This window comes from Nomascus leucogenys, chromosome 18, assembly GCF_006542625.1.
Source record: "Nomascus leucogenys isolate Asia chromosome 18, Asia_NLE_v1, whole genome shotgun sequence".
NCBI classification, from domain to species: domain Eukaryota; kingdom Metazoa; phylum Chordata; class Mammalia; order Primates; family Hylobatidae; genus Nomascus; species Nomascus leucogenys.
Window position 1 is genome coordinate 18,588,491 of NC_044398.1, and position 15,891 is coordinate 18,604,381.

Sequence of the window (15,891 nt, forward strand, 5' to 3'; positions counted from 1 at the left end):
CATTTGAGATTATTTGCAAGCACTGTGTTATTATTTGGCTGTAAGAGGACATATAAATATAGAAAAAATTTTAATATAAATAATTGTGTCTAGGGGGAAGGTCCTAAAGCCAACTCTACTCAAGGGATGCCTTGGTAGCAATGATTGTTAACCATCTGGAGTGACAGAAGAAAGTGATATTGGGTAACTAACTTCTTAAGAAGTTTCCTCTCAAGTTTTGTAATATTATAGCAACAAAAAATTATGCTATTGGTTGCTCCATTCTGGTCACGTGGATGGGCATTTTCATCATGTCCTGGTTATGTACTGATTAATGTGGTCAATCTCTGCACTTTGTAGATTTTTGATACATGGAGGCAGTTTTAAATGGTTGGGTGGTTTTATGTGGTGACAACATTTGTATAGAATTTTTTTTTTTTTTGTGGTTAACACCGCGACCACTGAGCAAATTTTAAATACTGCTGAAGCCTTTTTAACATCCCAATAATTGGATGCAGTATTAAATAAATAAATAAATAAATATTTACAATTAATTTTTCTATTTTGCATTCGCCAAGTCAACTAGACCACATTAGTCTTATGAATAAAATGCATATAATGCATCCTTCCAATAGCATGTAAAAATCACAGAAATCACACAGGCATTCCTTTGTGTATATTAATTCTTGATAGTCAAATGAGTCACCCAAAGGAAAATCCGTAACATTCCTCAGATGGCCAAAATTCAGTTGTCAAGTTTATTTTTAATGTTGAGAGTTCTTGGTTATTTCCATCTAACTACATTAGATGGTTTTTTTCTGTCATCTACATTTGTTCCCTTGTGACATTTGTGGAATTTCAGCGCAGTTTTCTACCGGGCCCTCTCTTGTCTGTTGTGCAAACTATAACAGCAGTGAAATAAAACACAGACTGCCTTGTACTACTTCTACAAATAATAACCACGTGTCACAGATTTTTGTTCCGCCTGTTGTTTGTTAGTCATGTAGGCTCAGGTACTCTTGTGATGAGTCTCATAGAGCGAACTGTTGAGGCAGTGGAAAGTCCTACAGGGTTTTATCCCTTGAGAAGTAGTAACTTTAAAAAAACTAAAATATGGCCGGGCATGGAGGCACATGTCTGTAATCCCAGATCTCTGGGAGGCCAAGGAAGGAGAATTGCTTGAAGCTAGGAGTTTGAGACCAGCCTTGGTAACATAGTTAGACCCTGTCTGTAGAACAAATTTTATAAATTAAGTAAATAAACTAAAATATAATCATGCAGAACGTCAAAAGGAATATCCATTGCATTCAAATTTGGCATACTTGTCTTCCATAGATGAATGTATTCTGTTTTTTCAGGTTTTAAGAAGAAGCAGTGATGAAGAAAAAGTTCTTTGTTTGGTCCGGCAGCGTACAGGCCATCACTGTCCAACTGCTGTGATGGTGGTGCTCATCATGGTGTGGGATGGTATCCCTCTTCCAATGGCCGACCGGCTATACACAGAGCTCACAGAGAATCTAAAGTCATACAATGGGCACCCTACCGACCGAAGATGCACCCTCAATGAAAAGTAATTAAATCTGTTTTATACTGCCTTACCATTCAGATCTCTATTACATATTGGTAAAATTGTTAATTAGCTACCAACTATGCATATTATATGGGAGAATAGGATTTGAGTATTGTGGAATTAAAGAGAATGAACATTTCTGTAAAGAGAGAGTATTTTATAGTGAGTTAAGGTCAGTTTAAATCATTCTCCTTTGGAACATTACTTCACTGTGACCGCGTGCAGTGGCTCACGCCTGTAATCCCAGCACTTTGGGAGGCCGAGGCAGGAAGATCATGAGGTCAGGAGATCAAGACCATCCTGGCTAATACGGTGAAACCCCGTCTCTACTAAAAATACAAAAAATTAGCCGGGCGTGGTGGCGGGCGCCTGTAGTCCCAGCTACTCAGGAGACTGAGGCAGGAGAATGGCGTGAACCCGGGAGGCAGAGCTTGCAGTGAGCTGAGATCGTGCCACTGCACTCCAGCCTGGGTGACATCCCTTCCCGAAAAGGGAAGCAATGAAAGAATATTGCTGACCCAACTCACTTCTAGAGTCTGGAGGAAAGGGATTTTGACTTAGAAGAATGGTCTTCCACAGGAGTGTCATATCATTTTGCATTTCCTCTATTCAGTGTAAGAGAATATCTGTTTTTCTATAGTCTTACCAATGATTATGTTGGCAAATGTGAGTTTTTGCCTATTAAAAGAAATGACATCAGTGTAATTTTGACCTGAATTTCTCTTATGAATGAGAGTATTTTTTTCACATGACTAAAAACCATTTGGGTTTTTTTGTTTGTTTGTTTTAACCACCTGTTAAATAACCTAGCCCATTTTTGCAGAGAATTCCTCCATTTATCTATTTTCTCTCTGATGGTGCTATTAACTCTTATTCTGTGATATAATTTGCAAATATTTTTCTCAGTTTGTCTTTTTCCTTTGGCTATGTTATCTCCCGCAAAAGGTTTTGTTTTTAATGCAATCAAACATACCCATCTTTTTCATTATTTGGGTGTGGATCTTGAGTGGTATTTAGGCATGTTTTTCTGTGACTTTAAGCAAAGCAACATATAATGAAACCAATATTTTTCTCATCAACATTGTAGCAATATTGAGCAACATCCCAGGAACTGCTGTAGGTGGTTTCACTTATAATCACGGTTTCTAACAGCCTATTGACATCAAGTGAGAAATGACTAGACTTGTTTAAAATATAAATTTTTGAAATTTAAATCTCTCATACATTTAATGAATCACTGGTGAATAGTTGTAAGAGGAGATAAGTTTTGTTGTTGTTCTTGTTTTGTTTTTTTGAGACGGAGTCTCGCTGTCACCAGGCTGGAGTGCGGTGGCACGATCTTGGCTCACTGCAACGTCTGCCTCCTGGGTTCAAGTGATTCTCCTGCCTCAGCCTCCTGAGTGGCTGAGACTACAGGCATGCGCTTTGGGAGGCCGAAAAGGGAGGATCATTTGAGGCCAAGAGTTAAAAACCCGGCCAGGCAACATAGTAAGACTTCATGTCTACAAAAAAAAAAAAAAAAAAAAACAACCGTTTGGGAACGATGGCACATGTCTGTAGTCCTAGGTAATTAGGAGGCTGAGGTGGAAAGATTGCTGTTGCCCAGGAATTTGAGGCTGCAGTGAACTATGATGATGCCACTGAACTCCAACCTGAGCAACATGGCAAAAGGAGAGAGAGAGAGAACTTCATGGGCCTGATGTAATGGCTCATGCCTGATCAAAGCAGGAGGATTTCTTGAAACCAAGAGTTTGAGAACCTGTCCCTACATAAAATTTTTAAAACCAGGCATAGGGGTGTGTGCCTGTGTTCCTGGCTACTTTGAAAGCTGAGGAGGGAGGATGGCTTGAGGCCAGGAGTTTGCCATTATAGTGAGCTATGAATTTGCCAGTGCACTTGACAGAGCATGATCAAGTCTTCCCCTCACCACCTCCCGCAAAAAAAACAGTTCATAAATACGGAAAGATGTAAGAATACTTCAGCGGAGTCTTTTTTTTTTTTTCTTTTTGAGACGGAGTCTCACTCTGTCGCCCAGGTTGAGTTGTGGTGGCATGATCTCAGCTCACTGCAAGCTCTGCATCCCAGGTTCATGCCATTCTCCTATCTCAGCCTCCCAAGTAGCTGGGACTACAGGTGCCTGCCACCATGCCTGGCTTTTTTTTTTTTTTTTTTTTTTTTTTTTTTTTTTGTATTTTTAGTAGAGATGGGGTTTCACCATGTTAGCCAGGATGGTCTTGATCTCCTGACCTCATGATTCGCCCACCTCAGCCTCCCAAAGTGCTGAGATTACAGGCGTGAGCCACCGTGCCCAGCCCAGTGAACTCTTTTTTGAGACAGAGTCTCGCACTGTCACCCGGGCTGGAGTGCAGTGGTGCAATCTTGGCTCACTGCAACCTCTGCCTCCTGGGTTCAAGCAGTTTTCCTGCCTCAGCCTCCCAAGTACCTGGGATTACCAGTGCCTGCCACCACATCCAGCTAATTTTTTTTTTTTTTTTTTGCATTTTTAGTAGAGATGAGGTTTCACTATGTTGGCCAGGCTGGTCTCAAACCCGCCTCAGCCTCCCAAAGTGCTGGGATTACAGGTGTGAGCCACCGCACCCGGCCTGGTGAACTCTTATATACCCTTACTTAGATTCCACAATTGTTAACTTTATGTCACATTTGTTTATGTACACATATAAACATGTTACTGTTGTTGACTTATTTCTTTCTTGATCATTTGAGAGCTAGATGTAGACTTTGTCTTTTTCCCTAAATAATACTTGAGTGTATTTATCCTAAAAATGAGGATTGTTCTCTTGTATATCCCCATATAATGATCAAATTCAGGAAATTTAAATTTGATAAAATACTGTGATCTCATCTTAGTTCATATTCAAATATCACCCATTTCCCAATAATTTTCCCCTGTCCATGATTCAATACATTTAGTTATTTTGTCCTTTTGCTCCCTTAATCCTTTTTGTTTTCTCAGTTTTTGTCTTTCATGACATTGAAATTTTTGAAGCGAAAAGGCTAATTCTGTAGACTGTTAATCAATTTTGGTTTATCTGTTTCTTCCTGACTCAAGTCAGGCTATGAAATACAACCTATAGCCAAAGATGCCTGAAACAAAAGAAAAAAAAATCAAAAATGAAATATAACCTGGACTATTACACTCAGTGCAATTTGTCCCACTATTGGTGTTGTTGACTATTTAAAATAATCTGAGGATGCTCTTTTAGATCTCACAACTTATCACATTTCCTCTGTGTTTCATTTTTAAAATAATAGTACATAGTAAGTTAAACAACGTTTTTCTCTCCTTCCATGTCTTTTTCAATGATATGAATAAATTTCTTGTCTTTTCTATTTGTTTGGCAACTTTAATTTATTCAAAATGTTTTAACCATTTTCATTCCATTTGCATCTCATTTAGTGAATTTCATTGTAGTCTTTCTTTTATAAGCAATGTTAAGTACATATCAGGCATTTTCCAGGCTTTCACAGTGAAAACATAAAAAATAGTTTTTTTCTAAATTTTTATATTATTTTCACTTTTTCAAAATATTTGGTTTCTTTATTGTTTGTATATTTTAATCATTACATAAGTACAATATATACTAAGTTGTAAGCATTATGCAATTTTATTTTATTTTTTACTTAATTATTCTTTTAATGTTATTTTTGTTCTTTCTTTCTGGTGGAATTTAAAAGCATGCAATCCTTTTTTAACTTTCATTTTAGGTTCAGGAGTGCATTTGCAGGTTTTTTATTTAGGTAAATTCATGTCACGGGTTTGTTGTACAGATTATTTCACCAGCCAACTACTAAGCTAGTATCCAATGGTTATTTTTTCTGATCCTCTCTTTCTTCCCACCCTTCATCCTCAGGTAGGCCCCAGTGTCTGTTGTTCCCCTCTTTGGGTCCATGAATTCTCATCACTTAACTCCTACTTATAAGTGAGAACATGCAATATTTCATCTTTTGTTCCTGTGTTAGTTTGCTAAGGATAGTGGCCTTCAGCTTTATTCATGTTCCCACAAAAGACAGGATTTTGTTCTTTTCTATGGCTGCATCCTATTCTGTGGTCTATGTGTACCACATTTTCTTTATCTAATCTGTCATTGATGGGTATTTAGGTTGATTATATGTCTTTGGTATTGTGAATAGCACTGCAGTGAACATTCACATGCATGTGTCTTTATGGTAGAATGATTTATATTCCTTTGGGTATATACCCAGTAATGGGATTGGAAGAGCATACAGTTTTATAACTACAAGAAGAATATATGGTACTTTCATTATCATTCTTACCATATAGTTTAGTTTAAGGCTTTAGAAATGCCCTAGAAGTTATACACTTAAGATTTAATTAAATGAAACCGGTTTTCTGCTCCATTTTTTTCTATTATGCACTTTTTAAAGTTTTTAAAATTCAGAAACTGTTTTGTTTTTGTTTTTGTTTTTCAAGATGGAGTCTTGCTCTGTTGCCCAAGCTGGAGTGCCATGGCACTATCTCAGCTCACTGCAACCTCCGCCTCCTTGGTTCAAGCAATTCTCCTGCCACTATGCCAGGCTATTTTTTGTACTTTTAGTAGAGATGGGGTTTCCCCATGTTGGTCAGGGTGGTCTTGAACTCCTGACCTCATGATCCGCCCACCTCGGCCTCCCAAGGTGCTGGGATTACAGTCGTGAGCCACTGCACCTGGCCAAGAAACTGTTTTTATATAAAATATATATTGTTTTTCAATCCTCAGAAAATTATATCAGTCTCATTTTAGATATAAAGCAGCTGAATTCCAAAGAGGTAATACAATGTTCTAATTTGCATTTGTGATATGGAACAAATCCAGGATTTAAAACCCAGATTTAAAAACAAGGCTCTGCCCAGGCTCAGTGCCTCACACCTGTAATCGCAGCACTTTGGGAGGGTAGATAACTTGAGGTCAGGAGTTTGAGACCAGCCTGGCCAACCTGGTGAAACCTGTCTCTGCTAAAAATAAAAAAATTAGCCGGGTGTGGTGGCGCACACCTGTAATCCCAGCTACTCAGGAGGCTGAAGCAGCAGAATCGATTGAACTTGGGAAGCGGAGGTTGTAGTGAACCGAGATTGTGCCACTGCAATCCACCCTTGGTGACAGGGCTACACCCCATCTCAAAAAAAAAAAAAAAAAAGAAAAACCCAGGTTCTTTATTTCCCTATCTCAGACATCTCCAAATCAAACAATACTGTAGGTATTTTAGATTTGTATAGTTTATTCCCATTTATTTGGATTTACAATCATGACCAAATATTTTTGCTAAAAATTTGATTATAATAAAGTATAGTTAGCCCTGGTCCCCTAGTCAGATTTCTTGAAAAAACAAAAGTTAGCTTTTTATTGTTAACATTAAACTACTTTAAATAAGTAATATAATAGATAAGTGTTATAACCGGTTCTTTAGCCATCCATCCTTCTAAAGCTATATAAACCCGAAATGTTCTCTTGAGGTATTGTAATGCTTCATCAATTCACTCTCTTGTAATTACAATCTTACAGTCGTACCTGTACATGTCAAGGAATTGATCCAGAGACTTGTGGAGCTTCATTCTCTTTTGGCTGTTCATGGAGTATGTACTTTAATGGCTGTAAGTTTGGTAGAAGCCCAAGCCCCAGAAGATTTAGAATTGATCCAAGCTCTCCCTTACATGTAAGTGTCCTTTTTTATTCAAATAATTTATATTTGAATTACACATTGAATATGTAAGTGCATTCCTTTAACATTTTTTGAAACACTATAAAAACTAAATATTGAAAAGTAATAATCAAATAGTAAAATTATATTTCTATTATATAAGTAAATAAATTAATTAAGACTCTAAATAAATTAGGTAAAGACTTTAGCTATCACCCCAAATTCCAATTGTCCCTGGCTTCCTCCTCCTGCTCTACTACCCCACCCCAGCAAAATCATCATTAAAAGAACCTAGAATTTTATACTCAGCCAAAATAGGAAAAACCCATTTGCCAAAATTTCAAAGACTCAGAAAGTTTACTACCCACAGACCTACTATGAAAGAATTACTAAAGGACGTAATCCAGAAAGAAGATATATGAAACCGGAACGAATCAGTCCGGGACACGAGGCCATGGTGAGCAAAGAAATTAGTCGAATTTGGTGTTAAGTTAAATAAGTTCAATACTTATATATTATATTAAATTAAAATAACCTATAAGTATAACTCCACACCTTTATCAGCTCGTGGGTGGGTAGGCAGTGGGAGGGGGTGGGGCACCAATAGGAACTAAGTATTCTAATGTGTTATGCTTTCTTTGTTTGTGTAGTGAGGATTTATATATTGATTAACTATAAGATTGATATCTTTTAATCTTTGAGCAGTGACCAAGAGTAAAAAACATTTTATATTACAAGCCACTATACACATACATAGACATAAGAAAATAATTAGACCTATCTGAAAACAATACTTACCTTTCTTACATGTAACAGCAGTAACATTAAAATATTTAAAAAGTTAATATCAATGTAGTTATTCTAAGAGTCTATGATACATCATTTTTTATCAGATTTCTTTCTTTTTTTTTTTCTTTTTTTTTTTTTTTTTGAGACAGAGTTTCGCTCTTGTTGCCCAGGCTGGAGTGCAAAGGTGTGATCTCGGCTGACTGCAACCTCCACTTCCTAGGTTCAAGCAGTTCTCCTGCCTTATCCTCCCAAATAGCTGAGATTACAGGCATGCACCACCATCATGCCCAGCTAATGTAATATTTTTAGTAGAGATGAGGTTTCATCGAGGCTAGTCTCGAACTCTGGATCTCAGGTGAGATCTGTAGTCCCAGCTACTAAGGAGGCTGAGGTGGGAGGTTAGCTTGAGCCAACCAGCTAGGTTTTCTTTCTAAATATTATATGATAAAAGTATCTGTCCCTTTTTGGCTCTCTGAGCTGCACCATAGTGGTTGGCAAGAATAAGCCCCTTATGAAAGGCAGCACAAAGGGAGCCAAGAAGAAAGTGCTTGATCCATTTTCTAAGAAAGATTGGTATTATGTGAAAGCATCTGCCATGTTCAATATAAGAAATATTGGGAAGACACTAGTCACCAGGACCCAAGGAACCATAATTGAATCTGATGGCCTCAAGGGTCGTGTATTTGAAGTGAGTCTTGCTGATATGCAGAATGATAAAGTTGCATTTAGAAAATTCAGCTGATTACTGAAGATGTTCAGGGGAATAATTGCCTGATGAGATTCCATGGCATGGATCTTACCCATGACAAAATGTGTTCCATGGTCAAAAAATGGCAGGCAATGGTTGAAGCTCATGTCAATATCAAGACTACCGGTGCTTACTTGCCTCATGTGTTCTGTGTTGGTTTTACTAAAAAATGCAACAATCAGATACAGAAGACCTCTTATGCTTAGCACCAATGGTTCGGCCAAATCCGGAACAAGTTGATGGAAATCATGACCTGAGAGGTGCAGACAAATTACTTGAAAGAAGTGGTCAATAAATTGATTCCAGACAGGACTGGAAAAGACATAGAAAAAATTCTTGCCAATCTATCCTCTCCATGATGTCTTTGTTAGAAAAGTTAAAATGCTGAAGAAGCCTAGCTTTGAATTGGGGAAACTCATGCAGCTTTATGGTGAAGGTAGTCGTTCTGGAAAAGCCACTGAGGATGAAACAGGTGCTAAAGTAGAACGCACTGATGGATATGAACCACCAGTCCAAGAATCTGTTTAAAGTTCAGACTTATAATAGTGGCAAATAAAAAGTCATATTTGTGGGGGGAAAAAGTGTCTGTTAGTTTATAAATATAAAGGATCTTCAAAACATTCAAGGAAAATGCATATTATGAATAAACTATGCATGGATTTCATAATATTTTTCACCAAAATAAACTCATACTTACTTGTAACGTGCCCGAATGGGGTCTAGTTTGATGCGCTAAGAAGGATAAGATGTCAGTTTATAAACTGCCTCTATCAGAGCAACATGAATTGTGCTAAAATTGAAGCAAGAACAAACATCAAATTTCTGGTGAAGCTTGGGTGGAAGAATGATAAAATCGTTGATGCCTTATGAAAAGCTTATGGGCACTGCCCCAAAGAAATCTGCAGTTTACAAATGGATAGCTCATTTTAAGAACGGATGGGATGATTTTGAAGATGAAGGCCAAAGCGGCAAACTATCCACATCAATTTTTTTTTTTTTTTTAGTCTGGGTCTCACTCTGTCATCCAGGCTGGAGTGCAGTGGTGTGGTCTCAGCTCACTCACTGGACCTGACCTCAGGTGATCCACCTAATTCAGCCTCTCAAAGTGCTGGGATTACAGGCATGAGACACCGTGGCCAGGCAGCTCTTTAGAAATTAAGATAAAATTGGCCCTCTCTGGCTGTTTAAGGAAAAATATTTGGCCAAAGATCAATGACAGTCCCTACTCCTTGCCAGGTGCCCAATTAATACCTAGGCTATTTTATAAAGCTATTTTGTTGTTGTTGTCTTGAGACGGAGTTTCGCTCTTATTGCCCAGGCTGGCGTGCAATGGCTGATCTCGGCTCACTGCAACCTCCACCTCCCGGGTTCAAGTGATTCACCTGCCCCAGCCTCCTGAGTAGTTGGGATTACAGGCTCCCGCCACCATGCCTGGCTAATTTTTTGGTATTTTTAGTAGAGACGGGGTTTTACCATCTTGGCCAGGCTGGTCTTGAACTCCTAACCCTGTGATCCACCCACCTCAGCCTCCCAAAGTGCTGGGATTACAGATGTGAGCCACAGCACCTGGCCTTTTGTGTGTGTGTGTGTGTGTATATATATATATATTTTTTTTTTTTCTGAGATGGAGTCTTGCTCTGTCACCCAGGCTGGAGTGCAGTGGCGCGATCTCAGCTCACTCAAGCTCTGCCTCCTAGGTTTACGCCATTCTCCTGCCACAGCCTCCCAAGTGGCTGGGACTACAGGCGCCGACCACCACGCCCGGCCAATTTTTTGTATTTTTAGTAGAGACAGGGTTTCATCAGGATGATCTCAATCTCTTGACCTCATGATCCTCCTGCCTCGGCCTCCCAAAGTGCTAGGGTTACAGGCGTGAGCCACCGCGCCTGGCCTGGCCTTTTGTAATTTTTTTCGTAGAGATGGGATTTCATCATATTGGCCAGGCTGGTCTCGAACTCCTGACCTGAGATGATCTGCCCTCCTCCGCCTCCCAAAGTGCTGGGATTATAGACGTGAGCCACTGTGCCTGGCCCACATCAATTTTTGAGGAAAAATTAATCTTGTTTGTTCCCTAACTAAATAGATATATCAACTGGTTCAGCCTACACAATTCTTACTGAAACATTATAGTTGTGCAGGCTTCCTAGTTTTGATGGGTTCCAAAACTGTTGTTCCCAGCACAGCTGCAGAAAAGAAGAGAAATTTTAAACAAGTGGGATCAAGATCCTGAGGCATTCTTAAAATTATAACAGGAGATGGAGCATGGCTTTACCAGCATAATCCTGAAGACAAAGCATGGTCAAAGCAAAGGGCAGCAAGAGGTGTAGGAAGTCCAGTCAAAACCAAAGTGGACCAGTAAAGAGCAAAATTCATGGCAACAGTTTTTTTGGGATGCTTAAGGCATTTTCCTTGCTCACTTTTTGGAGGGCCAAACAAAAGTAACATCTGCTTATTATGAAAGTGTTTTGAGAAAGTTGGAGAAAGCTTTAGCAGAAAATAGCCCAGGAAGGCTTCACCGGAGAGTCCTTCTCCACCACAAGAATGCTCCTGCTCATTCCTCTCATCAAACGGGGGCAGTTTTGCAAAAAGTATCAGTGGGAACTCATTAGGCATCCACCCTACAGTCCTGATTTAACTCCTTCTGATTTCTTTTTGTTTTCTAATCTTAAAAAAATCCGTAAAGGGCACCTATTTTTCTTCACTTAATAATGTAAAGAAACAACAACAACAACAAAACTATACTGACATGGTTAAATTCCCAAAGTGCTCCATGCTTTAGAAATGGATTAAATGTCTAGTATTGTCATTTACAAAAGTGTCTTGACCTGGATGGAACTTATGTTCAGAAATAGTGTTATTTTATTTTTTGAGACGGGGTCTCACTATGTTGCTCTGGCTGGCCTCCTGGGCCCAAGGGATTCTCCTTTCTCAACTCCAAAGCTGGAATTACAGGCATGTGCCACCATGCCTGGCAATTTTTTTTTTTTTTTAATTGAGACGGGGTTTCGGTCTTGCCGAGGCTGGAGTGCAGTGGCGTGATCTCGGCTCACCACAACTCCTGCCTCAGCCTCCCAAGTAGCTGGGATTATAGGCGTGCGCCACCACGCCCAGCTAATTTTGTATTTTTAGGATAGATGGGGTTTCTCCATGTTGGCCAGACTGGTCTCAAACTCCCCACCTGAGGTGATTCGCCTGCCTTGGCCTCCCAAAGTGCTGGGATTACAGGCATGAGCCACCATTCCAGACCAGTATTTTTTATTTTTATTTATTTATTTATTTATTTTTTAAATTTAATTTTTTGAGAAGGATTCTCACTCTGTCACCCAGGCAGAGTGAGGAGGGAGGCCACCCACCTCGGCCTTCCAAAGTCCTGGGATTACAGGCGTGAGCTACCACGCCCAGCCAGAATTTAAGGAGGAGAGTGATATACTTACACTTATCCTTGAATGAGCTCCCTCTAGATGCTGTTTGAACAATAGACTAAATGTAACCAAGAGTGGATTTAGCAAGAAGAGCCAACTATCTATGAGCACAATCCATGGAGGGGATAATGGTGACTTAAATTATATGGGGTGGGGGGTTCATCTTTATCATCAGGCACACTGGAAATAGGGCCAGGTTTGTAGAGAGTGGATTAGTAATTCAGTTTAGATATATTGGTATTGAGATTCCTAAGGGAAATCTACATGGGAATGTCAGGTCAATAATAGGAATCTGAAACTTAAGAAATGGTCTAAGTGGTAAGTATAGCTATGGATGAGGATATGATGGTCCTAGAGATTAGATACAGATTGTGAACAAAGGCCTGGTGTGGTGGCTTACATCTGTAATCCCAGTAATTTGGGAGGCCAAGGCAGGTGGATCACTTGAGGTCAGGAATTTGAGATCAGCCTGGCTAACATGGTGAAACTCCGTCTCTACTAAAAATACAAAAATTAGCCAGGCATGGTGGTGGGCACCTGTAGTTCTGGCTACTCAAGTGCCTGAGGCAGGAGAATTGCTTGAACCTGGGAGGCAGAGGTTGCAGTGAGCTGAGATCGCACCACTGCACCCCCCCACACATACAAAAAAAGAGTGGGAGAAGGAGTTAATCTTGACCACCAATAGGTAAAGATCTGATAAGTAATTCCTTCTGTATCTGACATGCATGTTCATTCTAATGAAATAATTAGAAGGTCAGAATTTTACAATATGAATAATAAGCCTGTAATAGTAAAATAATACTAATAGGGCCGGGCACAGTGGCTCACACCTGTAACCCCAGCACTTTAGAAAGCTGAGGCAGGTGGATCACTTGAGGTCAGGAGTTCAAGACCAGTATGGCCAACATGGTGAAACCCCGTCTCTACTAAAAATGGAAAAAATTATCCAGGCATGGTGGCTCATGCTTGTAATTCCAGCTACTCAGGAGGCTGAGGCAGGAGAATCGCTTGAACCCGGGAGGTGGAGGATACAGTGAGCCGAGATTGTGCCACTGCACTCACACTCTGGCCTGGGCGACAGAGTGAAACTCTGTCTCAAAAAATAAAAAATGAAAAATAATAAAATAATACCAACAGCGAACTGTACAAGCTATGAGTTGCTTCTAGTTGTCTACTTTATTTCAGTGCTTCTACACAATAAATGAGGTAATTTGAGATGACCTGTTCCTCAGTAGGACTTGTGACTCTGTGTAGTCCATAACAGAATAAATATTATTACAAAATAGAATAAAGTGATGTGAGAATATTGAAGAATTTAAACCTAATGATGCATACAAAAAGTATAGAATCTACATGTGACTTTTCCAGTGTTCATATTAGTAGCAGTACACAACTGTTAACATTTCTCTGCATTATTCCACTTATAGTAAAACATGGTTACCCAGCCCACTGGATACTTCCAGTGATTGAAGACATAAATAGAATTGTTTTAATGGGTATTGATTAAAAAGTTTCTCCCAAATAAACATAATAATTAGTGTATGAGTTTAGCTAGCGCATGTTTTTAAAGTAGGGTCATGACTTTCCTGTTTTTTGAGACAGAGTGGGTTTTTTTTTTTTGAGACAGCCTGTCTCCCAGGCTGGAGTGCAATGCCATGATCTCGGCTCACTGCAATCTCCACCTCCCGGATTCAATAGATTCTCCTGCCTCAGCATCCCAAATATCTGGGGCTACAGGCACATGCCACCACACCTGGCTAATTTTTGTATTTTTAGTAGAGGCTGGATTTCACCATGTTGGCCAGGCTGGTCTTGAACTCCTGACCTCAGGTGATCTGCCCACCTCGGCCTCCCAAAGTGCTGGGATTACAGGCATGAGCCACTGTGCCCAGCTGACTTTCCTGTTTTTTAAACTACAACGGGTAAGATAAAAGTAGTCTGATTAACACAAATCTATGAATGGATCCTATGAATTTTTTTGTATAATCAAGTCAATATAAATCAATAGGAAACCAAAATTATTATGAGTCACACTTTACGGTTGCTAAGATTGAGGCTTGTCAGAAACCACTAAATAATTGACTTGCTGTGTCTAAATTATTGTGTAGCTTTGGCTTTTATAATAATTTGGTGCATACCAAAGGTCAATTGATTCATATAATGGTCTCCTTTCTGTGTTGATGGCATCTCCTTCCACCAAATCTCACATAAGCACATGAGGCGAAAGCCTCACTCACTCTTTTTAGTCCGTGTTCTCTATACGTGTTTTTTTTTTTGAGACAAGATCTGGCTCTGTCACCCAGGCTGGAGTGCAGTGGCGTGATCTCTTCTCTTGATCTGCCACTTCTGCCTCCCAGGTTCAAGCAACCTTCCCATCTCAGCTGGGACTGCAAGTATACTCCATCACGGCCAGCTAATTTTTTTTATTTCTTGGAGAGGTGTGGAGTTTCACCAAATTCCCGAGACTGGTCTCAAATTTTTGAGCTCAAGTGATCTGCCCACATCGGCCTCCCAAAATGTTGGGATTACAGGCGTTAGCCACCACGCTAATAGAGACTCTTGTGATAGTTTTCCTTTGAAAAAATCTGATGTCTCTATCAGTAGCAATCCAGATTTCTTGAGTGTTAATGGTCCTCATAGTCCTTCAAAGTCTTCTTCAATTTGTAGTTATTATGGTGTAGAAAAGAGAACTATAGACAACCACTTGCTGACTTACTTCCTTTGATCTGCACGCATTTACTAAACCTCTCAGTTATCCTGACCTTGCTGTTCCATAGAGATCATGCATAATATTCCTGTTTCTTGCTCCATAAGGATATGTACTTAATTCATAAGGACATATGGATTCCATTTGAAACAGGATCTCACAGAGTAGGTGTTTTATGTATGTACTCTTTCTTCTTCATTATAGGAACTCGTTACATTGTAACCAAGTTACTTGCCATTTCCCCTTGCCAGCAGGAACGTTGTTTTCATTTATTCCAAGTGCCCAATACTATTGAATAAATATAAAACATAGCTCTCATTTTTCACAACATGAACAGTATTGTAATTTATCTCTAACACTATTTAAATTTCTAATTATAATAGAATTTTCATTTCAAAAGACTTCATTAAAGCATAACAATGTCTAATAGTTTAGATGGAGAAAAGAAGCATTGTGATTTTCTGTGGTAGCTATTTTATCAGGATAAGTATGAATTGTGCATTAACCACCATCAGCCATGATTTATGATTCAGTTGTACCTTAAACACACAAAGGTGCGATTACAAAATAACTAATGGATTCTGTTTTCCTATAGGAAAAAAACCTTGAAGATAACTTACAGAGTTTGGCTACACGATTAGCTCCAATTTATAAGCAGTATGCTCCAGTAGCTTACCAAAATCAGGTATGTATTGGTATGAACTTTTTTTTTATTTATTAATTTGAGATGGGGTCTTGCTTTGTGGCCCAGGCAGCAGTACAGTGGCGTGATCAAAGCTTACTGCAAACTCCTAAGCTCAAGCAATGCTCCTGCCTCACCCTCCAAAAATGCTGGGATTACAGATATGCCAGACTGTTTTATATTTTAAAAAGTCATTGTTGGCCAAGCTCGTTAGCTCATGCCTGTAATCCCAGAATTTTGGGAGGCCCAAGGCAGTCGGATCACCTGAGGTCAGGAGTTCAAGAATAGCCTGGCCCACATGGTGAAACCTCGTCTCAACTAAAAATACAAAAATTA

The 15,891-nt window shown here is 39.3% G+C and overlaps 1 protein-coding gene and 1 pseudogene across 1 annotated transcript in view; both read left to right on the forward strand.

The window, feature by feature from the left end:
* TET1 (tet methylcytosine dioxygenase 1) overlaps nt 1-15,891 on the forward strand; it is a 140,026-nt gene that overhangs the window by 111,029 nt on the left and 13,106 nt on the right. Inside the window, exons 7-9 of the mRNA XM_012497024.2 lie at nt 1,338-1,549; nt 7,072-7,222; nt 15,469-15,558. Of these exons, the coding sequence (XP_012352478.1) occupies nt 1,338-1,549; nt 7,072-7,222; nt 15,469-15,558 (453 nt within the window). The remainder of the gene's footprint in view (nt 1-1,337; nt 1,550-7,071; nt 7,223-15,468; nt 15,559-15,891) is intronic.
* LOC115831260 lies at nt 7,837-9,358 on the forward strand (annotated as a pseudogene).